Here is a 24,861-nt window from a genome sequence, read left to right on the forward strand (position 1 = left end):
TCCTTCCTCCCAGCCCAGAGAGCAGCTGCTTCCCTTTTATCTCCCAACACCAGCAAGCAGCTCTATCTGCTGGGGCCTGGAGGCAAAGGGCAGTTTTGGTACCAACAGGTACCTAGGAGAGCTTGGAGACTCCACAACACTGGGTGAGGAGCCGGCAGCCTCTCCTCTCTGCGGGAGGGCACACATCACAGAAAAGGCAGACAATGAACAGCTCCCAGTGCTCCACACGCTGGAGCGTGCAAATGGCACCTGTGCTTCAAACAGTGCAAGGCCTTCCCCGGGAACAAGGCAGTGTCCCACCAAGCATTTGATCGGAGCCATGACAGTGGTTCGGTGTAACCTTCTGGCAATTGTGCGGCTGCCTCTCATTCTGAAATGCCTCTCTCAGGTTGACTCCCACAGTCCAGATGGTTTGCCAATCTGTTTTCTGTCAGGTCTTTGGAGGTGAGGGAGCCACGCCTGGCTTTGCTTCCAGAAGCAAACCCTGAAGGACCTTTTGCCCAAGCAAGTACAAGTGGCTCTGGGTTAAATATCTGCAGCACCTAGAAAGGTGCTGTGCTTTGGGTTAGAATCGGGATATTTTACTGTGTTGGATGGGGTGGCAGAATGTCTACCTTCTGCCCCTTTGAGTTTTGACCAGGATGGTAGCCACTGAGGAAACCCAGTTTATACCAGTGCACACCCAGACCCTCTCACTATTGTCCAGACACAGTAATATGCCCCAGCATCTTTCTCCTCCCCACTGTTTACACCTTAACAGGTTGCATACAGGGGAAGAAGTCTTCCCAAAATCCCAGGGCAAAGAGACAATAAAGGCACAGTCTACTTCACAACCAAATTCAAGAGAGGATAACTGATCAGATAATACCAAATAGCAAGATCTTTAATTCTGGAAGACAACGGAGAAGCAGCTCTTCTCAAGGAGGCCACTGGAAATGAGACGTATGTCCTCCCTCCCCAGCCCAACAATGGGACAGGTCTCAGGACGGCAGAGACACACAGTTACGGCACGGCTTAGAGGATGTGCTCGGATTTCTCTCGATGCTGTAACAAAGTGCCTAACAAAAGCAGCTAAGGGAAAAGGCTCCCTCTGATCAACTGTGTGGAAACACAGCACAGTAGAGAGGCATGGCGACACCAGAAAGAGACAGAGAAAGCAATACACTCAGCTGGCTTTCTTCCTTCATTTTAATTCAGTCTATGTTCCCAGCCTATGATGTGGTGTCACCCACACCAGGGTGGGTCTTACATTCTCAATCAAAGCTCTCCAAAAACGTCTGTCACATTGAGAAGTGTAGTTCAATGGGGAACTCCAAATCCAATCCAGAGAATGGAGAGGTGGCTCAGTAGTTAAGAGAGAATACTGGTCTTTCAGAGGACCCAAGTCAGGCAGGTCCCAGCCACTTGTAATTCCTGCTCCAGAGAAATCGGCACTGGGGAATTCTCTCTAGACCCATGAGAGATAGAAAACCCAAGGGGGCCAGCATGAAATTCTATACAGGGCTGGGCAAGAAGCTCAGAAGTACCAAAACAATGTGTGGCCAAGGTGGCTGTCTCTCTACAGGGATGGAGCAGAGGGCGGAAGACAGCAGTTCCTTAGAGTTGAGAAGTCTGGTGGCAGGTCAAAGCAATTAATTTGGTTCTTTTCTGAACTGTGCATCCATTTGTAGACATACTTCCGAACTAGACACTGATAAACACACCCAACATTCGCTCCCAACGTGATGATGAGTCCTATTTGAGGTGAAAATAACATCATACATCACCTAAGAATTCATTCACAGACAGCCAAGCATCCGGGTGTTTATGTTCTCAGTCTCCAGAGTGAGGGGGATTCCTCCCCAGAGCCTGGCCTTGCAGAAAGGATACAAAAATCTCCGTCATTTTGTCAATTCCATGGGCTTGTAAAGCACAAATGAAAACATACAACCATCCATGACCTGCAATCTCACATCAGGTATTTACACAGAGAAGGAGCAGAAATGTGCTGAGAGAAGAGCCAAGAATGCAATAAACAGCTATTGGCATGTACAAAGGTCAAGGATGGCACAACCAACCAAATGATAGTCAGTGGAGGACCAAGGAAGGCAGTGAGGCTGGTAGCATGGCTTGGAGGTGGCCAACCACGTGCAAGGTCTTGGGTTCAACTGCCAACATCAGTGGGAGGAGAAAACAGCAAAGCGCAGAAGAGAACTGTGGGTTTTAATACTCTTGTTCTAAGTGCTGATTAAACAGGAGCATACAACCGTCAAAACTCATCAAGCTAAACACTCTAGCTCAGCGTTTTACTGCATGTAAATGACATCTAAAAACTACTTAGGGAAAAAACATGTAGAGTAGCATAAAAAAAAGAGAAGAGCTAAATTTTCCAGAGATGTGACATGTGCAAGAGTAAACCCAGATTAGGCTTTCTGCATCCCCCCCAGCTCCAATGTTTTGACTGGGCATCACTGAGCCCTGTGTGAAGGGCTGAGTCTCAGGACAAACAGGACACAGGCCAGATGCCATAGCGTGCTCAGCAACACCACTGATCAGAATACAAGCCTGAGCTGAGGAGCTAACAATAAGCACACAGCACTGAAAACTGGCGACGAGGAGGGCGCCCTTTCCTGCAGCAACAGCAGAGCCTTTGCCAGGAAGTCTAGACAAACACAGGCTGAGGAGAAAAGCCCAGGCTTCACTCAAGGACCTGACAGGAAGAACCCTGCCCTAGAGACAGCTGCAAATGTGTGGTTCTTCTCAGCCTGGCAAGAAGTTCATGAGGTGGTCTCATGAGGGTGAGGAGATGACTGTGCTGGAGCTTGGCAAGAGCAAGGGACATTGTATTCTGGGGCTCCACCATCTCCAGCTCAATACCCATAAGAACTGCCTACCCAGATATGCTTCCTAAACTCATGACTCCAACCCGTGGGTCCCTTGCACCACGTGTACCATCACCCAAAGTTATCCTTCCTACCCCAAGACGTCATTAATCTATAATGTTCAGGGACAAGGAAAAAAACAAACAAACTGGGTAGTGGAGGAGGGGGTTAGCTCTGGGAAGACCTAAAGGAAAATTTTATATACTGTCCCCAAATCTGTCCCTCTAAAGGTATGGCTATAATTTCAATGAAATACGTGCTGGTTTTCCATAGATTCTAAGGTGTCTTGGGGTCGCAAGGGCGGTCATTCACTGTTTTATATGTTGCCACGGGAACAAATGCCAAAAGCTTTCTCATATGGGATTTCCACCTAGTGCTCACTAGAAGCTACTCAATAAAAGCTAAACTCAGACGCTCATAATCCTTACAGGTCTGAGAAGGAGGAGGTCCTGTGCTGCCTGACCACTCGGCCACTCCCTGAAAGGCCCAGCAGCCACTCTGCTGAGCCAGCTCCTCTGTGTATGTCCCCGGGCTGCGCTGTGGGCAACGGTGTGAGTGCAGCAGTGTGCTCTCTGTGTGCCCGGTCTCTGGCCCCTCTGACGCCCGCACTGAAGCTCAGGACTCGCTCCCTCCACTCGGGGCCAACCAACTACACCCCCGGCGAGCACTGACATCGGGGCAAGGCTGTCAGTCAGAACCTTAACAAGTGGCCCAATATCAGAAGTGTTTGTGTGAGCAAGGGACGGGGCTCAGGGGAGGAGCAATCTCAGCAGGCGGCAGACTTAACACCAAGGCAGGCAGGCACCACATACGCACACACACACACACACACATTCGGTCTGTGTGTACCCATTCGTGCACACAGATGGCAGAGGAGGGTGCCCTATTTTGTCACTTTCTGCCTGATCCCTTGAAGCAGGGTCTCTCCAGCATCCACAATCCTGTTGCCTCCACTTCCTACAACACACACAGCTTTCTACTTGGGATCTAGGGGTTTACAATCAGATCCACAACTGCACAGAGAACACCTTACAAACCAAGCCCTGTCCCCAGATTCACTGAAGATACCCCATCTGAAAATAAATTTTAAAAATGAAGTGGAACATGATTAAGGAAGACCTCTTCACATACAACCCAAAATAAATAATGCAGATTTTATAATATATGAATATTATTCCAAGTGTTTAAAGATCTCCATTAGGTTGTAACACATAAAGAGTTGTCCAGGCACTCTGGTGAACACCCAGGGGTTTGCACACCTCTATGACACATGGGTCCTCTACAAAATGAACTCCACCACAGGAAGTATTCATAAAACTGATCCATCCCAATGATCCATTACCCAATTCCCCATCAGCACTTTCTCGTTCTACTGGGGAATAATTTTACAGCTTTCACAGTGAGGTGCAGTGAGCATATGGGGACTCCCTTTGGCACTCAGAAACTCAGCCTTCCATGCCTTCTGCTCCCTGACTGTCAGCACCTCCAGCTGTACCGAGGCACCTGCTCTTCAGGGCCATGTGACCAGGCGCTCTGGACCACAGCCACAGGTTCACCTCTGAAGCCCACCACAGGAAGAACTGCACAGGCACCAGGAGACTGGGTGAGCCACAGTTTCAGCCTTCAGCAGCAATGGTGTCTTTGTCAAAATGTGTACACAGAAACATTGACCTTATCAGGAGGAACAAAGTGGTGAGAGAGAGGTTTTTGAGAGGTTGTGAGGAAAACAATCAAACCCTCTTTCATTGTAAAAAAAATGTCTTGAGCAAGTCCCTTAGCAGCAGAGTTGGGAAAGTGCTTGCGTTCCAGACAACACTAGAGACAGAGACAGGAAGCAGATGAAAAGGGTGAGAAGGAATTCTCGAGCAGAAAGTTTCAGAGTGGCAGGGAGTGTCTTTTTTTTTTTTTTTTTAATTAGACTTTATTTACTTTTTATCTCTCCTCTAGTTCCCTCCCTTCTCCCTTCCCAATCTCCCCCTTCCTCCCCCCTTCTCCACACACTCCCCTCCCCAAGTCCAACTGGTAGGGGAGGGTTTCTTTTTCTTCCTTCTGATCCTAGTCTGTTAGGTCTCATCAGGAGTGGCTTCACTGTCTTCCTCTGCGGCCTGGTAAGGCTGCTCCCCCCCTTAGGGGGAGGTAATCAAAGAGCAGGCCAATCAGTTCATGTCAGAAGCAGTCCCTGTTCCCATTACTATGGAACCCACTTGGACACTGAACTGCCATGGGCTACATCTGTGCAGGGGTTCTAGGTTATCTCCATGCATGGTACTTGGTTGGAGTATGAGTCTTAGGAAAGACCCCTGTGCTCAAATTTGTTGGTTCTGTTGCTCTCCTTGTGGACCTCCTGTCCTCTCCAGCTCTTACTATTATTTCCCACTTCTTTCATAAGATTCCCTGCAGTCTGCCCAAAGTTTGGCCATAAGTCTCAACATCTGCTTTGATAGTCTGCAGGGCAGAGCCTTTCAGAGGCCCTCTGTGGGAAGCTCCTAACTTGTTTCCTGTTTTCTTCTTCTTCTGGTGTCCATCCTCTTTGCCTTTCGGAGTGGGGATTGAACATTTTAGCCAGAGTCCTCCCTCTTGATTAGTTTCTTTAAGTGTACAGATTTTAGTAAGTTTATCCTATATTATATGTCTATATGCGTGAGTATATACCGTGTGTGTCTTTCTGCTTCTGGGATAGCTCACTCAGGATGATCCTTTCCAGATCCCACCATTTACCTGCAAATTTCATGATTTCCTTGTTTTTCATTGCTGAGTAATATCCCATTGTGTAGATGTATCACAATTTCTGTATCCATTCTTCAGTTGAGAGGTATCGGGGCTGTTTCCAGCTTCTGGCTATTACAAATAAAGCTGCTACAAACATGGTTGAGCAAATGTCCTTATTGTGTACTTGAGCCTCTTTTGGATATATGCCTAGGAGTTGTATGGCTGGATCTTGAGAAAGCGCCAGATTGATTTTCAGAGTGGTTGTACCAGTTTACATTCCAGGGGGCGTCTCTTAGTGTGGCCCAAACACTAGCAGAGGCTAAGGAAAGAGGGGTGTGCATCAAGGATCTGCTGCTCTGGGGCCAACTAGCTACGAAAGTGCTAGCTGCTTCCTCTCCCCATTAACATTCCACTTAGCTTTTGTTGGAAGCAGAAGGCATGGTTTGTTTGTTTTTGATTTTGTTTTTCTAGACAGGGTTTCTCTGCGTAGCCCTGGCTGTCCTGGAACTCACTCTGTAGAGCAAGCTATACTCAAACTCAAGAGATCTGCTTGCCTCTGCCTCCCAAGTGCTGGGGTTCAAGCCCTGCGCCATCATGCCCAACCCCAGCTTCCACTTGTATTTTCAGTCTTAGAATAATGAAGTAGCAACAGTGAAGGCCAGAAAGCTCGAGAATGTTCACTGTTACATCTGTCCAAACCAAAGCCAAGAGTGTGAATGTCCCGTTCCCCCACAGCTAAGCTACCTGCCCTCTGCACCGAGGCAAAGACAGAAAGGCCAGTGCACGTGGAGAGGGCAAAGGGCAAATCCTCAGACCTTCACGGGGGTAGGGTGGGGTGGGGCCGGGTGGGGTGGGGCAGAGAGTGTTCCACTTCCTTCTGAGCAGTGATGACAGCTGGCACATCTTCTGCACACCACTCAAAGCAGCATGACCCGACCCTTCTGACTGCCTCAGAAAGCCTTTGACACAGGGACAGCAAATACTGCCACTTCCAAGAGGCTGGGGTCCCAAAGCACTGTAGTCACACAGTGCAGCATGACACATTCTGCAGAGGAGTGCAGAATGATTCCCACCGCCTACCTTCTTCTAAACTATGCGTAAGCCAATGGGTAGTCAGGGATGGTGACACCTGTGTGCGCTCATCAGCTACAGTGGCAGCTCAGGTTGGTGAGCTTGGAACTGCTTTTTAGATCGAAGTCCCACATCCAGAAGGCTGTTGCAACACCATGGCCTTTAGGGACAGGGCAAGACAGGAAGTGTGTGGGCAGGGCTGACTAAGAAGCCTCTCAGCTAAAGAGCATCCATCAGAATTGTCCCTGAACACAGTACTTGGAAAAGCTGTCAGGCAAGAAGAGAGAAAAAGAGAAGGGAAAATACAGGATGGAGCATGATTAAAGCCAAAAGAAAAATACGAGCAAAATGTTTGTCATGGGTACAGTTGCTAACATCTGGGCAGGAAGCAGCTAAGGGAAACTATCACAACACAATGGTTAACCCCAAGCCAGCCAGAAGATGCAGCTACACCATCTTACAAATTTAATGAGGACAGGGCCAAAGCGCACCACACAGTATTTTGAATCATGTCAGTAGTGAGTCAGCCAGCTCCAATTCTGCCTGTGGCTAGGAGTCCTCATTTGCAGTTTGTCACAGAAACACAAACAGGTGGATGATAGCCGACCTCTGGCTCCACAGAGAATCAAATTCTGCCAGAGAGAAGGCTACTAAGACAGAGGAAGGCAGCTAAACCAGGAGCATGGTGCAGTCATGACATGAGGACAGCATACCAAGGGATGACAGTGAGGCTATCATGGGACTCTGTCCATCTGAGCAGTACTGTCTTTACCAAAATGTGATCGCCCCAAGCTGGAGGCAGGGGGCCACTGCAGAGTGACAGTCCAAGTCAGTCTGCTCCACAATGATCTGAGCTCCTCCTAGCTCCTGAGATTTCCTTAAAAATTAGATTTCCTTCAGATTATCCGAGTGTGACTGTGAAGATCCCGAGTAAGGGATGCTAGGACCAGTATTCAGCACACCCCAGTGTAAATCTAACACAGAACTCCACCGTAGGCTGAGGGAGGAGTAGTGCTAGCACCATCCAATCTACCCCTCTCCTCCCTCAGAGCAGAGGCAGGCATCGAGAGCCTTTGAACCACAGGAACAAGAAGCAGCCCAAAAGAGACACTAGAAAGACCTTCAAGCCCACCCGCGGGGCTCTAAGAATGCAGGCAGCTAGGGAAGAGAGGGCTTCCTCTAAGCCTAGCATTCATGGTTCACTGAGCAGTATGCGATGCTTGGCCCATCAAATTTCCCAACCAGCAACCAACCCATTTCAGGGAGGAAGCACAGAAGTCCAGATCCCTGCAACCCTAACTGCAACGCATAGACACAGTAATGCACATAAACACTGGGCTCTGCAAACACTACCTGAGCCTAACCCCCACAACACAAGCCTAAAAACCCAATGGAAAGAAATGTGTCTGTCCTTGGCCATCTTATCAGCTCCAGTTCGTAGAAAGCAGCCTATGGGGTATGTGGACAATCCAAGCATACAGCTGTATCACCAAGGTGGTAATGGCTGCTCTTCAAAGGGGGAATGAGCCCAGGAGCCTTGTTTTGCTGGAGAGAGAGAGACTTCTTCCCAAGTCCACTGCTTGGCAGAAAGATCTATAAAAACATGTTTCATTTGTTGACTACAAATCCACTGTGACAGATACAAGAATGTACTGAGAGGACCTGCTCGATATACCCACAGAACAGAACATGACTTTGCGTGGCTCCTACTGACCATTCAGCTTGCTGAAGACCCCCAGTGACTACACAGAACTTTTGCATCCTGCTGTCAGGATGAGAAAAGGCTCCAAGGTATAGTGCATTCACAGTGACGAGCATGTCCGCTTGCACTGAAAAATGGGCCCATTCAGTGGTTGCTGCAGCTCCCTGCCAACTATGCCAGGCACACCAAAGTGGGGTACTTCCCACAGTAAGGGGTGATGGTTCCCTGAGAACGTACTTGGAAGCCCCAAGAAGAGCTGGAACCTACCCCAGCAGAGGCATGGCACCTCCTGCCCCCCCACCCCGGCTTTAGGAAAAGTAGACTGGGGAGTAGGCCTATCATGTCAGCTACCTCAGCTCCTAACTTGCTTCTTAAGTGAAACTGCCAACACCCCAATCTGCCAGGCAAATTCAGCTCCCAATGAAAGAAACTCACGCTTGAGGCTCATAGTGAAACAAAGGGCTTTACTGCTGAATTTTCAATTGAAATGACAGCTGGCATTTTCCCTTCACTCTCCTGCAAAACTAAAGTTTATGTACCTAAAGGTAATAAAGCAAGTCTTAAATTTAACTAGAAACAAATATACCACAAGTGGCAAACCAATAAATCATTTAGGAAAGGGCTCAATCAGCCTAGCAAGAAAATACAGCCCAATACAGATTCTGGCAGCCTCTGGAAATAAAATCACAGTGGCTTCTCTAAATTTTTTTCCCAACCAAGTTCACCTTTATCAAAGTATCTAATTTTGAGCCATCACAGCTAGAAAATAAGAAGGAAATAACGTGGGAGATTTGGCACTAGCAAGAAAACAGGCAGTGTGACAGGCACCTGGCACTGAAGATCGTGGTCAGTTTTCTTTCAGCTCCTGCTATGGAGATTAACAGCCGTGTTCCCGCCCACACCAACCTGGAGGCTGCCATGATTTCAGCGAACATGAATGCAATGACCTCACTGCAGATTGCCTGACCTCGTGAGTAGTGCAATAAAGCACACAGAGGAAGAGAACACTGAATGCGGGTCCTTCCATCCGCGGTCTCGGGATTCACCAACACCCACTGTTTTGCTGCAGATGGCATACCAGCCTCTCTTTATTACAGCAGAAGCACAGCGCTCTGCAGGGTGCAATAAAGTGGTGCATGTTTGGCTTTGCAATTGTTTCAGAGGATCTCAACTTACAGCTGGGACCAGGTACCTTGCACCACGCATCTGAGTGGATAACTGCCTCATGTTCTGTGCAAACTCCCCTGCAGCATGACGTCTGCACCCAGCGAGAGGCTCCGCTTCTCCCCTCAGCTAGTAGGATCTGCACAGAAAAGCGTGGTGCCCGCCACGCTCTTTACAGCACACCCCGCATTTGACACTCTCCAGCCAGTCGGAGGCAACCTGGTGACATCTGTTACCTTGGGCTTGTTTCTAAGATGGAGGAATCCCACTAATGGCTCATACCAGGAAATTCTGAGACACTTTTAGCACACATAAAAATGAATGCATCAGTTCTGGCATTCAAGAAGAAATTAGTCAGTGTTTATAGCTGTAGTGTGGCTTCCGGGATGTGGGGAAAGATGTAATCCGTCTGACACACAGCCTCTCACTAAACTGCAGTTCCACTGTATGTACAAAGCCAACTGGAATCCCACCTGTGCTCTGACACCAACATCTTTTCCTAAGCATCCTCTAGTCCTGAAACTCTTTGCTGTCTTGGTTAAAGTCTCCCTGACCTGAACCCGCAGAATAACTTCACTCAGGTTTCCCAGCTCCTCCACTGCCTCGGCTTACACAGGCTCACACTACTGTTCTGTCTGGATCACTCACTGTGAGTGTGGCCTGCCTTAAATCACAATGCCATGGAACAGATTTGCTGTGGGACAGAGATTTAGATTAACCAAGGGCTGGAGAGATGGCTCAGTGATTAAGAGCTCTGGCTGCCCTTCAGAAAACCCAGGTTTGATCTCTAGCACCCTCATGGCTGCTCACAACCATCTGTTACTCTAGGTCCATTGGATCCAGTGCCCTCTTCGTGCCTCAGAGGATACTACATGCATGTAAAATACATGCAGACAAAGTACCCATACACACCCATACTCACACACACAAATTTAAGAAAAAATAAGATTGGTGGGGTGCAACATTCCTCTAATATCAATACTTGGGAGGCAGAGGCAGGGGGATTGAGGCCAGCCTGGTCTACAAAGTGAGCTCAGGATAGCCAAGGCTACACAGACAAACCCTGTCTCAAAATGAAAGAAAAGGATCCTGGAAGATCCTGAGAATTTGGAAGATTCTGCTCACTGTCTGCTAGTGTGTGATATAGCTAACACACAATCTCATCAATCTCATGCCAAGCTGTGTGAACAATAAATGCACACACATGCAAGCACACACACATGCACATTCACACACACATGGAATAAACATTACTAATGTGCTGAAATCTTAGAAGTGTAACCTGAAAGACTACTTCACCGGGGACTAATTCTCTAAAAGAAGAAAACAACAATCAGAGCAGCACAGAGACTCACTGAGAATGTCAGAAGCGGTGAGGCAATCTGGCGAGGTTAGCTTTCAAACCTGGGACAAATGGCTGCAGTGCCTGTTTAACACACTGAAGCAACACCAGCCACCAGGTTCTCCCTGCATCCCTCAGTCCCAACCTGTTACAGGGCCCTCCTGGCTGGCATGCCCGTCCCCCACCCTGACTCTAACCCAGGGGCTGTGCTGCTCTTCCCTATAAAATCCATCCATTTTGGTTACCTGCTCTCTTGACACCGCTGGGCTTCCTGGCTGCTGCACCTGTTCCCTCTGTCCCCTTTCCGCACATGGCACAGTTCAGCCTGGTCATGTCTACTCTGAATTCCCAGGAATCCCTCCCTCTGCCTACGCTCTCCCACCTATCTATAATAAACTTTCTCCTCCACCATAGCTGGCAATAGTCATGTTTCCCTTTCTTTTCCTTTTATTTCTCTTATTCATTCATTCATCTGGTGCCGAAATCCAGGACCAAACATGTCCCTTCCTTTTTATTTTTTTTTTCAGTCAGTAACACCCTACAATCATACAAGTGGAAAATATGAATGTGCATGGTTCTGCTACAGTCTACCATAAAAATCAGCACAGATATAAAGAAGACCTAGCAAAGGGTGAAGCAGCTGAGTCAGAGGTATGCCCCCTCTACGCACAGCACAGAAGCCACTCTCCCCGTGCTCTCCCTCCAGTGCTGGCCTGCGAGCTGACAGACTGGAAGCTGCAAAGACTTCAAAAAAGGTATTATTTCGCTGGGACCCTGGCATCTCAACTACTATTAAGGGAATACGGCATCAAAATATCTTTCCAATCCTCACCAACTGCTAAACGCATTGCACACTTTGGAATTTTTAAATTAACCACCAGAAAAAAAAAAACAAATTTGAAAGGCAAAAGGCAAACCTTTACAACACATATCAAAACAACCCCCAGAACCTACCTTCAAAAGAAAAAGACCCAGAAACCTCTCCCAATGATGCCACAGCACAGATTACCAAAGAGCACTGCTAAAGACAGAATAAGTGTACTTACAGCTATTCTCTTACTTGAAGAATATAAATGCTGTACAAGAAATTCCTGGGTTCCAGATTGGTAAATAAATAAGTAATTCACAAATCAGCCTCCAGGTAGGCAAGGGTTAAGGGGAGAGGATCTAAGAACACTTTGCTTCCTTCATGCTTATATAAGACCCTCAAGAAGCATGTGGCTGGGGCCACCTGCTCGCTCAGCACGCCTTCCTCCTTATACACCTGTGGGTGATTCCAGAATCATGCTTCACGCGAACAAGGCTGAATACAAAGCCATTTCTATCAACACTTTAAAGTTCTAATTTCCTATTAAATATATTAAACCTTCAGGCCGGTGAGAAAGGAAGGTAAAGAAAAGAGGTCTTTGAGGTGTTGGCAAATAGCTAAGACACTACGGGCAAGGTGGCACAGTTAAAGTCCACACCATTTTTCTTTAAAAATAAAAACTGTGAAGAGATAAGCAACAAAGATACACTATTTGGGAGCTGACTCCCTAAAAGGAGCCTCACCTTCTGTATTAAAGCTAAACACATGGCAGGTTTGGCCTCTCTGAATGCTTCGTGCCCTTCCCCACATCTGATCACGTAAGGCAGAAATGCTCTATCTAGCTGATGTTGTAGAAAAATTATTGAAGAGCTCGGCGAGGTGGCACATACCTGTAATTCCAGCCCTCAGGAGGCAGAGGCAGGTGGATCTCTTTGAGTTCGAGACGAGCAGGTCTACAAAGAGAGTCCAGGACAGCTAAGGCTACACAGAGAAACCCTGTCAAGAAAAACCAAATAAGAAAAAAGAAAAATTATTGAAAATTCATTTTCTGTGCAAAATCAAAACCTTGATCCAAGGGGTGGAGGGATGGCTCAGAGGTTAAGAATACTATCTGTTCTTCCAAAGGTCCTGGCTTCAAATCCCAGCAACTACATGGTGGCTCACAACCATCTATAGTGAGATCTGGTGCCCAATTCTGGTGTGCAAGATTTAAATAAATCTTAAAAAAAAAAAAAAAAACCTTGATTCAAGAATAATATAAAAGCTGGGCAGTGGTGGCACATACCACTTGGAAGGCAGAGGCAGGTGGATCTCTGAGTTCGAGGCCAGCCTGGTCTGCAGTGAGTTCCAGGACAGCCAGGGCTGCATAGAGGATTTGGGGGCGTTGTTCTCAGCGCTTTCTAGGGGAAGTTACATCAAACAGCCAAAGACTGGAGGCGCCACTCAGAAGCAGTAGGAGCTACAGTGGAAAGGCTGTGCAGGCTGCAGAGGTGACAGGTGACAGGAGGCCCCACGGAGCAGTCATTTACTGAATGAGCTGAGAGGAAGCCAAGCTTCTCACGCAGGTTCAAACTACGGAAGCCATGACTCAGAAAGGAAGGGCAAACAAGCAGGCTTACCCTTGGCTGCCAGTTCTCATACTGCTTCTGTAGATTTGCACCGATGGTTTCCAGAGCTTTCTGAGGACCCATAGACAGCGGATCTGTAGAAGCAACAACAACAAAGTTCAGTAAGTGTGCACACCCTCTTCTGAGAAAGCTCTTGCATGGAGCTTCCTCCTCACGTGCAAAGTAACCCTTGACAAGACACAGGCACACACACACAAACACACACAGCCTCCCTCCGCTTATCTGTGCGTGAGCAAATGCAGAACTGACAACATACTAAACAGGCTCCACAGCCCAGGAAGGCTGCTTCTGCTCAGGCACTAATGGTGTGGCGCGGTGTGGTGTGGCGCGGTGTGGTGTGGCGCGGTGTGGCGCGGCGCGGCCTCTCCCTCCGGAGCGGGACCTGCCTCAAAGGCCCACCGTGCTTCTACAGGGATTCCAAACAGAAACTGTGCGGAGATGGACTGGAGGAGGGAGGAACCAAGAGCAACACATAAGAACAGACTGTACTGCTACTAACACACAAGAAAAACCACTTGCACAAAAACACAGAGACAGCCCTCAGTGGCTGCGTGGTCACCGAGCAGCTTCTGTGCTATTGGCTGTGTGATCACTGAGCAACTTCTGTCCTAACATCAGGAAGCCCACAGTTTTCACAGCTGTCTTGGGACCTCTGGCCAGTCTTTAAATATCTGATGACTCCAAGAGCTTTTGTCTATTGATATATACTATATCAGAGAATGAGAACCAAGCAATAGATCACAAGTTCAAGACCAGCTTATGCTACATAGAGAAAAGCAAGTGAGGAAGAAAGAACACATATTTAATTCATACAGGAGAAGTTACTTTACCTTTACTCAGTCATTTAAATGTGACAAACTGGAGCTGGGAAATGGCTCAGCAGTTAAAGGCATTTGCTGTTCTTGCAGAGGACCTGTGCTTGATTCCTAGCACCGTCATCACAGCTCACAACCACAGCTCCAGTTCTAGGACACCCAATGCCCTCTCTGACCTCTAGCACCAGGAATGCAGCACACAGGCATACATGTAAGCCAAACACTCATATTCACAAATAATTTTTTAAAGGTTTATTTATTTGTTTGTTTATTTATCATGTATACATTGTTCTGCCTGCAGGCCAGATCTCATTACAGATGATTGTGAGCCACCATGTGGTTGCTGGGAATTGAACTCAGGACCTCTGGAAGAGCAGCCAGTGCTCTTAACCTCTGAGCCACCTCTTCAGCTCCCCACAAATAATTTTTAAACTAAATGATAGACCCACTATGTTTTAACATGAATATTTATGATGAAAAATAATCATGGTATCTCCAAAAATTTAGTGAGAAGGAGCTGAAGAGTGTTAGAGCAGTTTGCCTATCATGCATAAAGCCCTGGGTTCTATCCTTAACACTACAAAAAAAAACAGGCATGCAGTTGTAGGCCTGAAATCCCAGCACTCACCAGGTAGCGGCATGAGGCTCAGAAGTTCAAGGTCAATCTCAGCTACACAGCAAGTTTCCAGCCAGCCTAATCACTAGTTCTTTAGTGAGAACAATGTGATTGTTGTAAAAGTCTTGGGTACCTAACGCACAGATGGGAGCTGGACTCTACCCGGGTCTGTGTTTGCCTCCTGACTTTTGTAGTTGCCATTGATGCATATGGAGAAAAATCACAGCACTTGCACGCATTCAAGGTAGTGGAGACCAGATCTTAAGCAGCGATTTAGTGGCTACAGCTCTTTCCTCTGTTACGACATCTCTTTATGATTACTTGCTACAATGAGGCATGGCAATGAACTTGGATGGCCTTGTCGCACTCAGGTGGCCTTTTCCCCTTTGTGCCACGAGGCACTGGCCCTTTGGAAAACACTGACTCATTCAGTGATACAAATCACATTTCATTCTCTGGTGTTTAAAACAAATCCACACTCCCTGACACAATACCATCTCATATCAGAGAATGCTTTCAGCATCAAGATGCCACCAACATACAGTGTAGACACATATTTCAAATTCTAATGTTTTATTTGAAATCTCAAATTGTATCACTGTCAGCTGATTTCCTTAAGGTGACAACCCCTCTGCTTCACTTTCTAAAACACATGTGCCTCTGCTGTGGGTGAGACAGAGGCCATCAAGGCAGCAGCAGCTCAGCTCCCACCCTGCTTTGCAGGCACTCCTGGAAGCTGCCATGCGTGGTCAGTTCTGCCCATGGCTTGCGCTCTCACAGACTCTAGTTTCATCTACAATGGAGACTGAAGTTTAAGAAAACTGTTATGCATTTTTGGTTTACCAAGCACAATCTTTTAAAAGCTGGATTTTTTTTTTCTTACTTAATTTTTATTCATAATCATGAACTCAATTATACAATCCAGCTACACTTGTGGGGAATACTGAAAACGTGGAACCCAAGGTACTACAATGAGAGCACAGGGGTAAGGGAATACTGCAAGCCGATGGCAGGGGCGAGGGCTGTCTGAATTGCAGGAAGGTTGTCTGTGAAAACCGTGAAAAGCATTAAGGTTGACCATAGCCGGCCCTGTCAAGCTTCCAAATGGCCTTGCCATTCCTCCACCCAAAGCACCCCACAGCCTCCACAATGCCTTCTTTCCACCTTCCCACAGACCACACTTGCCATCCAGAACTCCATATTGCAGAGGAAAACCTGGTGACCACTAGTGTTCAGTCCAGCATTTGCCACAGACAAGATCCCAGGCCCTGGACCCTTCAAGGTGAAATTCTCATCCTCAGATTTCTTCCCCAGATAGACATGCTGCCAGTGCCATTACTGTGGGTAAACTCAGCTCCCCAGGCCATCAACCTGGAGTAATTATGTGAAAGACGGAACCTCCTCTGCAAAGAGTGGGAGCAGCTTTTTCTCCACAGGGCTTTTATTTGACTATGTATGCACTACTTTGAATGTTTTAAAATAAGATTTATCACAAAGCTTAGTGACAGATTCTGTATCTGGATGGGAACTTTCCACACAAGTATGCCAACATCCTCAGAGGACTTCTCAAGCATGGGGCTGGACCTCCCATTTCTGGAAACTCCAGTTCAAGCAGAGAAGGACCTGGCACAACATTGTTGAGTAAAACTGTGTGAGGGGCCATTCCCTCTGGGCGTGCCTGGAAGAACTATGAGAAATCCATTTGACCAACACAAGACATGACATCAGTCTTGCGTTCTCTTTGCTCACTAGGAAGAAAATCCTAGAATCTAAAAACAGTCCTGAGGCCCCCAATCCATAGACCATGACAACTAAACCATAACGCTGGCAAAAGGCAGGGACTGCCATACTCCTAAAAATTAAAAACACTTCTATGAGATGGGGTCTCATACACCTCCAGTGTCCTAACTCTCGTTAGGAAGCTGGCAACCTTGACTTTCTCACCTGCCTGGCTCTACTACCCCACTGTTGGCACTGCAGGCATGTGCCAACACACTCAGTCCATGTGGTTCAAGACTTGGCACACGCTACACTGAAGCTCTACCAACTGAACCGTAGCTACAGCCCTGAAGATTACAACCAGAAGCCACCTATGCAAACTAACAAAGAGAGCTTTCAAACAGCAGACCATGCTGTCTGCGGTGCACAGACACAGCAGGAAGGACAGCGCTCATCTGCACACGCTACACAGGGGTAGTGCAGTGGTAATCTGTGGCAAGAAAAGAGAAGCGGTTTCCTCTTTGGAGAGAGAGGTCTGTGTGGCCTCCCTCATCCACGCTGTGGTTCTTTAAGCCAGCAGACAGACGGCAAGAGAGTTGGAGGGGCATTTGTTCTAGAAGGAAGGACTGACACTGTCCTCACTTGAACTTCAACCCCACACCTTCCTCTCGGCTAAGGCTGCTGTCGCCCTCAGTATACAGCAGAAACAACCGTGGTTCAGCCTTCCTAAGCTTCCACCTTGAATATAGTTTCTCACATTGTGGTGACCCCAACCATAAATTCTCAATGTTACTTCACAACCATGTTTCTGCTACTGTTATGAATGGTAGCACAAATACCTAACATGTGACCCTCAAAAGGGTCTCGACCCACAGGTTGAGGGCTGCACTAGGGGCTTTGCAGCAGAGGTAGACCGTCAGCCACCCATTCTTCCTTAACTGGCCTCAATCAGGGCACCCACTGATCCACAGATGGGGACCAACAAAGTGAGTCTGCTGTATAGCAGGTCCCATGAGAGTGAAACACGGCCTATCTCAGGGAAGCTTCTTTTGATAGAATGTAAACAACTCAAAATAGCTTCAAAGTCCCTAAAACTGATCAGATTCTCTAGGCCCTTCCCCTAGAGTAAACAGTAAAGGCTGCTAAGAGTCACTCTCAGAGGAGACAAACTGTTAGAAAAACAGATAGCTGGACATGGTAGCCCAAGCCCTTAATCCCAGCCCTCAAGGGTAAGGGGCAGGAGGATCTCAGTTTTGAAGCCAGTTTACTCTACAGAGTTCCAGGACTGGGCGGGGAGGGGAGGGGTTGGGGGCAGCTTGAAAAGAAGAGATCAGCAGGGCTGCTTGGAAGAGCCTCAGACAAAATGAGCCACCTGGGTCCCCAGCTTTTGTGACCCTCACCTGGAGTGGGACTTGATGATGCAGCTGTCTTTGAGTCAGTTCTGCTCCTGTTAGTGACCCTTTATTCACATTCCTGGAATAAAATTCACTAATTCACCAAGTTAGATTTTGGTGGTATACATACTTTGGTGTGTGTGTGTGTGTGTGTGTGTGTGTGTGTGTGTGTGTGTGTTGCGCCTCCCCAGAAAAAAAGCTGTCACATAACAGGATGTCACTTCTAATCTACTAGAAATCCCTCAGTCAATTAATTTTATTTCCTCCCGAAAAAAAAAAAATGCCAATGAGTGGGAAAGGAGCCATGAAAGGAAGGAGAGAATGGACAGGAAGACAGCAGAAAGATCATCTGACGTCAAGACAGAGATTAGCCCTGGGTGTGTTGGCCAGTGTCTGGCGCAGGCTCACAGTTTCACAGCCGTAATAAACATGGTCGCCCAAAGCCTGTGTGACATGGTTTTGTGAATTAACTGAGAAGGAAGGGATAAAGGTGGGTGAAGGAGGGGGTGGAAAAGTAGCTAGTCAGCATTACTGTAAAAGTTTTAGCTTGTTTATATATACCTATTTTAATCTGTCGATCTTCAGCATAAACCCTCTGAATCACATGACACTTAACTTCATGTGGAAACAGGTGCAGCTGAGCAGCTCCGCGTCCAGGATGGCCAACCCTCTCTGCTGAGCTGGCCCCGGGTCCCATAGGGCGCGGCCTTTCCCCGCTGCCGGTCACTGGTACACATGCATATGCTGACGCAGTACCCTCCGACGTCTTTTCCCAAAGACCTACATTTTGCCACCAACCACTGTCACCCCTGGCAGCAGCACCCCATGAAGACCTAAAAGACTCTCCGCAGACTGATGGACTCCTGTATCGGGTCCCCAAAAGGAGAAAAGAAGCTGGCTGAGCCCACTTGATACTTCCACTCAGGTGAGTATCAAATAAGAGCACACACTGCCAAGAGCCATGACAGGCACCAGGAATGCGAGCTTCCGTGTTCTGTGAAGGGTGCCATGGGTGCCTGGGTGTAGAGAGTGCCATCTGCATCTGACCATGCACTTGGATGAGGTACGGCTCCTATATGCAAGCTGCACCACGATAAAACACAATGAAAATACACAAGCAGAAGGAACACAAGGAGCTGGCTGCTCTAAGAACCTTTGTAGTTCTCTGCCTTGTGTCAGAAGACACTTAAACATTTGCTAATTGACTTATTAGTCGAGTACTGCCTACCGGATGGAGTGTAAATCAGACAGCGCCTTTCAAGGATCGCACCATTAATTAGTTGTGTAACCTTGAATAGCTAATTTTTGATTTAGAAAATACATAATAGCAAAAGGGCTACTTTGAAATTAGGGATGACTTTTGATGACTGTATCTTATTAATCATAATGTCATCCCTCCACTTTATAATTAGTGACAAACACAGTGCAGCGCCCATCTCCTCACTGAGCTTCAAGACAAAATCCGGCCACAAGGCTGTGTAGAGCTGAGCGGGTCTGTCTGGCTAGTGGTGGGACCTTCATCCCTGGAATGGACAGAATCTTAGGGCAAAAGCCACCATCCATAGCTGGCCTTGTCTTCCCCAAAAGCCTCATACCCCACATGCCTACTGAACAAATCACATCCCTGTGCTGTCTACTGCTATGATCAAAACCAGGAGCTGCAATACTTCACAACCTGTTGGAGGGGGTAGGGGGTGGCAGAGCTGCAATCCCTGACTTAAAACATAGCCTCAGAGTTTACATCCACTGGAAAGGAATGAGGAAGGACTTACAAGTGGTTACAGCCATCCTCCCTCAAGGGGAGCAGCAATACTACCTTAAGCCACCAGTACAACAGGGCAGAGAATGCAGTGTTCTAAACCAGGAGTCCCAAAAAGCAGAGGCTCCAACTGCCTCTAGAGGTACGCCACAGCCTAAGGAGCAGTGGTCACAGCAAGCCCCAACTGCCCAGCTGGGACCCCGAGTTCAGCTTCCCAAAGTCACCATGCAACCGTGCCTGTCTGACCTCTATCACTCTCCAAGGCCCAGGCCACTCAAGGTGATTTCTCACTGCTCTGCTCTGGGGTTCCAGTCTCCCCAGTCTCCCCAGCTAGTAGCAGGCTCTGTGCACCTGCTCTGCAATGGAAGCCAAGAACAGATGCACTGTCTCAGTTCATCTACACAGCCTCTGTGCAACAGGGGCCAAGTGTCCCCCAAATCATTCTTTGGGGTAACAGAATCCCCATGCCTCTGAAAAACCTCTTCTGACAGCCAAACTACCACCAGCTAGCACACAGACAACCCATTCCACTTGCTCTCCTTAGCAGTCACTGCACTGTGCGCTCAGGCAGACAGCCCCAACAAGCACAGGCCATACCGCTTAGTGGGCTGCTCCTTGTATTACTGCTAGAGCAGTTAATGTCAGCCATAAAACCAAACAGCCTCTCCCTGCCTTTCTGAAGAGACAGGAGTCATTTCCAGAAGGCAAAACAGTGTTTTTAAAGCAGAGGAATGAAGAACAGGGCAGAAAAAGCAAGGGCTCCCTAAGAGCTTACCATTCCTGGGGACCAGGCAATGCTGCTTTTATTCTGTGACATTCACAGCTCCTGCCCCACCTGGGACAGGTGACAGAATGGCCTGCCTGTGCCTTCTCCTTACTCTCTCCCCAGAGGCATTAACTGACATACTCTCCAGGCAGTCCCTTGTGCTCAGGTGGTAAAAACACAAAAAGCACCACGTGCAGGTGCTGGCCTTCTTCAGGCTCCTGAACCCTCATCTCTGAGATCTGAGCAGTCTCAACCCAGCACGGGCAGCTCCGTCTCCCTTCCTACAAGGCCACAGCCACACTCACAGCTTCCAGCAGAGCTCTGGGCAACGCTTCAACAACTACCTCTTACAATACACTAAAGGTTTAATTTGTTAGGTGGAATAAGAACAGGATACATTCTGCTACCTGACATCTGCTGGACATCAACCCGAGTATACGGCAATCCCAGCGGCCAGCACGCTCAGTAACAGCTAATGAGGCTCATTTGCTATGTTCCTCCTTCAGCCACAAAGGGGGGCACAAGGGACGCTGGGCATCCGAATGTGCTGAAACCCAGGGGAGTACCATAGAAAGGAGAATAGTGGTTAATGCTAGGTATAAATATGTCCTCCAAGATTCCTATCTTGGAACATGAGCCCCAAACATGGCAGTGCCAAGAGGTGGAGCATACAGGAAGAGATTAGTCACAGGGCAGATGCCTAAGGCTAGGAGCAGAGACAGTGTAAAAGCTGGTCATTGGCAGCACTCACCTTTCGAAAGCAGAGGCTTTGGATCTCTGTGAGTTTGAGGCTGGCCTGGTAAACAAATTGAGTTATAAAGCAGCAAGGACTACACAAAGAAACCCTATCTCCAAAAAAAAAAATTATGGCAGGGGGAGGGAGCGCGCTGCAAGCAATTAGTTCAACCCCTTTGCCCGGTCTCACCAAGTGAGGACAGTGCCCACGGTACCATCTTGGAAGCAGAAACCAGATACCGGACACACCATCTTGACCTCGAGTTTTACAGTCTACAGAACTGTGACGCATAAACCTCCATTATTTACTGATTACCTAGGCTCCTGTATTTTGTTATAGCAGCACAAACAAATGAGAACAATTTTATGATGCTGGCGTTGGAGTTGAGGCATGGCAAAAACGGCAAGTCCCTGCATGGAGCTGCTGGGAGGGTCCCAGTGAGTCCCCTTGAGCCATGAGGTGGGCGGCACCATGACCTCCTCAGGAGGAAAAGACTCAAAGCAGCTGAGTTGGAGAGTAAAGCTAGGAAGAATGAAGTAGGATCTTGACAAATGCACAATTCTTTGATTTTTGCTGGCAGCACAAAATGCTGAGAGCAACAAAGCACAAGTTGATGGCCTTCTACATGGCCACACACGAAAGTCCCTGGGTGGACGGCAACTAGCCCCACATCCGTGACCCTCCCCACACTATACTGCTGCCCTGCTGAACAGTGCAAGCCATGCCTGGGTGCTATCACTAGCACTCCCGCCACCTCTCATCGCCTCAGTGGCCAAGGTGCCTCACAGCCGCACAGACTCTTGGCCAACCCTCTTAACTGAGCTGAGGCATCAGGACCTTCTCTGTTCTCACACCCACCTTCCTCTCTCCATGGTGCCAGGGTCCTCAGCCTGCTCCCTCCTGCAGGCACTGCTCAGGACACACACATGGCCGCTCAAGTCCCCAGTCTCCACAGCACTCTCCACCAAGGCCTGCCTGCCAGCTTTCTAGAGGCAGTCAGTCCCACTCTGAAGACTTCAGAAGCACCTCCCCCATGTAAGCCCCCCTCTCCCCAGCTGACTGGCCAGGCCTGAGCCCTGAAATACTGGCTGGCAACATTGGATTGGATGGTCCCCAGGCACCTTTCTCAAGAACAGAGCACAAAGAATGCCCAGTGATAACAAGCAGGCGTCAGCTCAGGGGCAAACAGGGCAAGTGATGAACAAGGGTACATGAAGTCCACACACCACCTAACATGGCTTGCAGAGCACTGAGGCCTGACTACAGCAGCTCTCTTCTGCAGTCCTCCAGCCAGACTTCAGGGACACTAAAGAGCCAGGGTGAACCCTCCAAATGTTGAGGACCTGCCAGCAGGAGTCTAGGCCAGGGCAGAAGAAGTCAGGTGTGCTGCAGAAGACTAGCAATCCCACGTTCTTCCCTCACGAACAAGCTGTGACCCATCTCAGAAGAGACTCCTTGTGGCGGAGCTAACACTGAAGAGCTCCCAAGCAGCTCATTGAATCAGGAAGGTGCTCACTGCTCTGCTTGCAACTTTGGAAATCTCTTTTTCAAAATGAAGTGTGAACACAATGGATAGCAGCAGCAGCTGAAGCAAGTCACTAGCACTCTTTTTCCTTATCCCGTGCTGCCATGTCAACAACAGCCCAGGCCAGGCCCATCTCTCAGTGGAAACCCAATAAAAAGCTCTGAACTTAGGAAACATGTATTCCTTTTGAACAGACTGGCTAGGTGTGGTGGTGCCCACCTGTGACCCAGCACTCAGGAGGTGAAGGCAGGGATCTCAAGGTTGAGGCCACCCTAGACTACATAACAACAACTGTCACAAACAAGAAAACCCTCATAGAGACGGAGAGTGGAACAGGGCTTACTGAGGCTGGGAAGGGAGACAGCTGCCACTGTGACATAAAAAGATGGTGATGACGGGACACACCCATAAAGGAATTCTATTGTACACATTTCATTACCCACCTCTCCCCATTATTAAAGACAATGTACATGGCTGACATAGTATTTAACTGTGTAGACCAGACTGGCCTCAAACTCACAGAGCTCCACCTGCTTCTGCCTCCCAAAGTGCTGGGACCAAGGGAGTGCACCACCACCAGCCAGCTTCGGCTGCACTTCGTGTAGGTTCCCAGCTCCACCATCTACTCACAGGACAACTTAGAGCAAACTCCTCATTTGCAGTCCATTTTCTTCAGCATCAAAAACCAGACAGGGGCTGGTAAGATGGCTCAGCAGGGAAACACAAGCCTGCCAACCTGAGTTCAATCCCTAGGACCCACAAGATGAAAGGAAAGAGCTGACTCCCATGGGTTGTACCTTGACCTCCACATGCACACTGCTGCACACACAGATGTGTATGCACATGTATAAACAGGATAAGAGGTGTTTAAGGTGGGACTCTGGTGAAGATTAAATGGCCTAATTAGCTGGAAACTGCTGTAAGCATCTTAGTACGCTGCAAGCATGAATAATGCTACTACCATCTATAATATCTGGCACAATGCTTTGCTTAAAATAGCTCAATTTACCTTTTCCATAAACATATTTACATATGAGCGAGCTGTTCAATTTTTCAAGTGTACAAAGCTACCATTATACACCCTGTATAGGCACAAGCCATATACCAGCAAAGAGTTGTTATTTTATTAATTTTCCTTAATATTCCTCTCCAACAAAGTAAAAGCTAATGCATCTAAAGCAGCAGCTTCCGTGACAGGTCCCACGGGAGGGGCTGGCACTTACCGATCCAGCACTCCAGCCGAGCACAGGGTGTGGTCTTCACCACGTCTGGAGGGTCCACACCCACGTTCAGGCACAGGACCAAGGCCACACTAACAGTCTTCATCTGCAAGCACAAGAGAAACAGTGGTTCAGCACGGGCTCTAGACAGATCCCCAGGGATTGGGCTCCTCCTGCCCTGTCTGCTCAATCTCTCCTGCAGCACTGCTCCTGTAGCCCAGGTTAGCCAACCTCAGAGGACAGGGCAGGGGGTTAAAAAGCCCCACATGCAGGAGCTTTCATATGATGAATCTCCAGAAGAAGAATCAACTATCAAAAGACAATACATAGCCAGGGGCAGCAGTGCACGCCTGTGATCCTAGCACTTAGGAGGCAGAGGCAGGCAGATCTCTTTTAATTCCGGGCCAGCCTGGTCTACAAAGTGAGTCCAGGACAGCCAAAGCTACACAGAAAATCCCTGTCTCAAAAAAACCAAAAACCAACCCCTCTCCCCCAAAATCCAAGTTCACACTGTGGAGGGCAGTGTAACTCAGTCTCATTAGCATGGCTGGACACTATGGGACACACACACACCATCACTGGCTCACTTACAATGTGAGCGCATTTTACAAAGGCACAGGTAAGGCAGGAAAAAAAGGGGGTCCTGCCCAGCTCCCACAGCAGCAAGCTCCTTTGTGTGTTCAGAGCTCGCACACAGCACGGAGCTTCTTTCCCACACCGAGGACAGGAAAGAGAGCCAGAACATCCCTGCAGCAGTCAATCTGAGTTACATATTTATTACAGTTTTCAGTAAATATGTTCTGAGTTAATTACAAAAGAGAAAAGCCCCTCGAGAGCAAGGCGGACAGCTCAGGCTGTAAAGCACTAGGACCCAAGGTCAGATCCCCAGTGACACAGAGGTCAAGGTATGGTTTGTGCCTGTGACCCCAGCACTGGGAAAACAGAGACAGGAAGACCCTGGGCCCTGCGGCTCACTACCTCTCTCAAAGAGTAAGCTGGAGAACAGTAGAGAAGACACTCACTATT

General features: G+C 48.2%; 1 protein-coding gene across 1 annotated transcript in view; it reads right to left on the reverse strand.

Moving 5' to 3' along the window:
* The window catches only part of Rptor (regulatory associated protein of MTOR complex 1), a 285,695-nt gene that overhangs the window by 209,940 nt on the left and 50,894 nt on the right, over nucleotides 1–24,861 (reverse strand). Inside the window, exons 2-3 of the mRNA XM_021639555.2 lie at nucleotides 23,839–23,941; nucleotides 13,277–13,359 (exon numbers count right to left, since the gene is read on the reverse strand). Of these exons, the coding sequence (XP_021495230.1) occupies nucleotides 13,277–13,359; nucleotides 23,839–23,941 (186 nt within the window). The remainder of the gene's footprint in view (nucleotides 1–13,276; nucleotides 13,360–23,838; nucleotides 23,942–24,861) is intronic.

The sequence above is a fragment of the Meriones unguiculatus genome, chromosome 7 (assembly GCF_030254825.1).
Source record: "Meriones unguiculatus strain TT.TT164.6M chromosome 7, Bangor_MerUng_6.1, whole genome shotgun sequence".
In the NCBI taxonomy this organism is placed as follows: Eukaryota; Metazoa; Chordata; class Mammalia; order Rodentia; family Muridae; genus Meriones; species Meriones unguiculatus.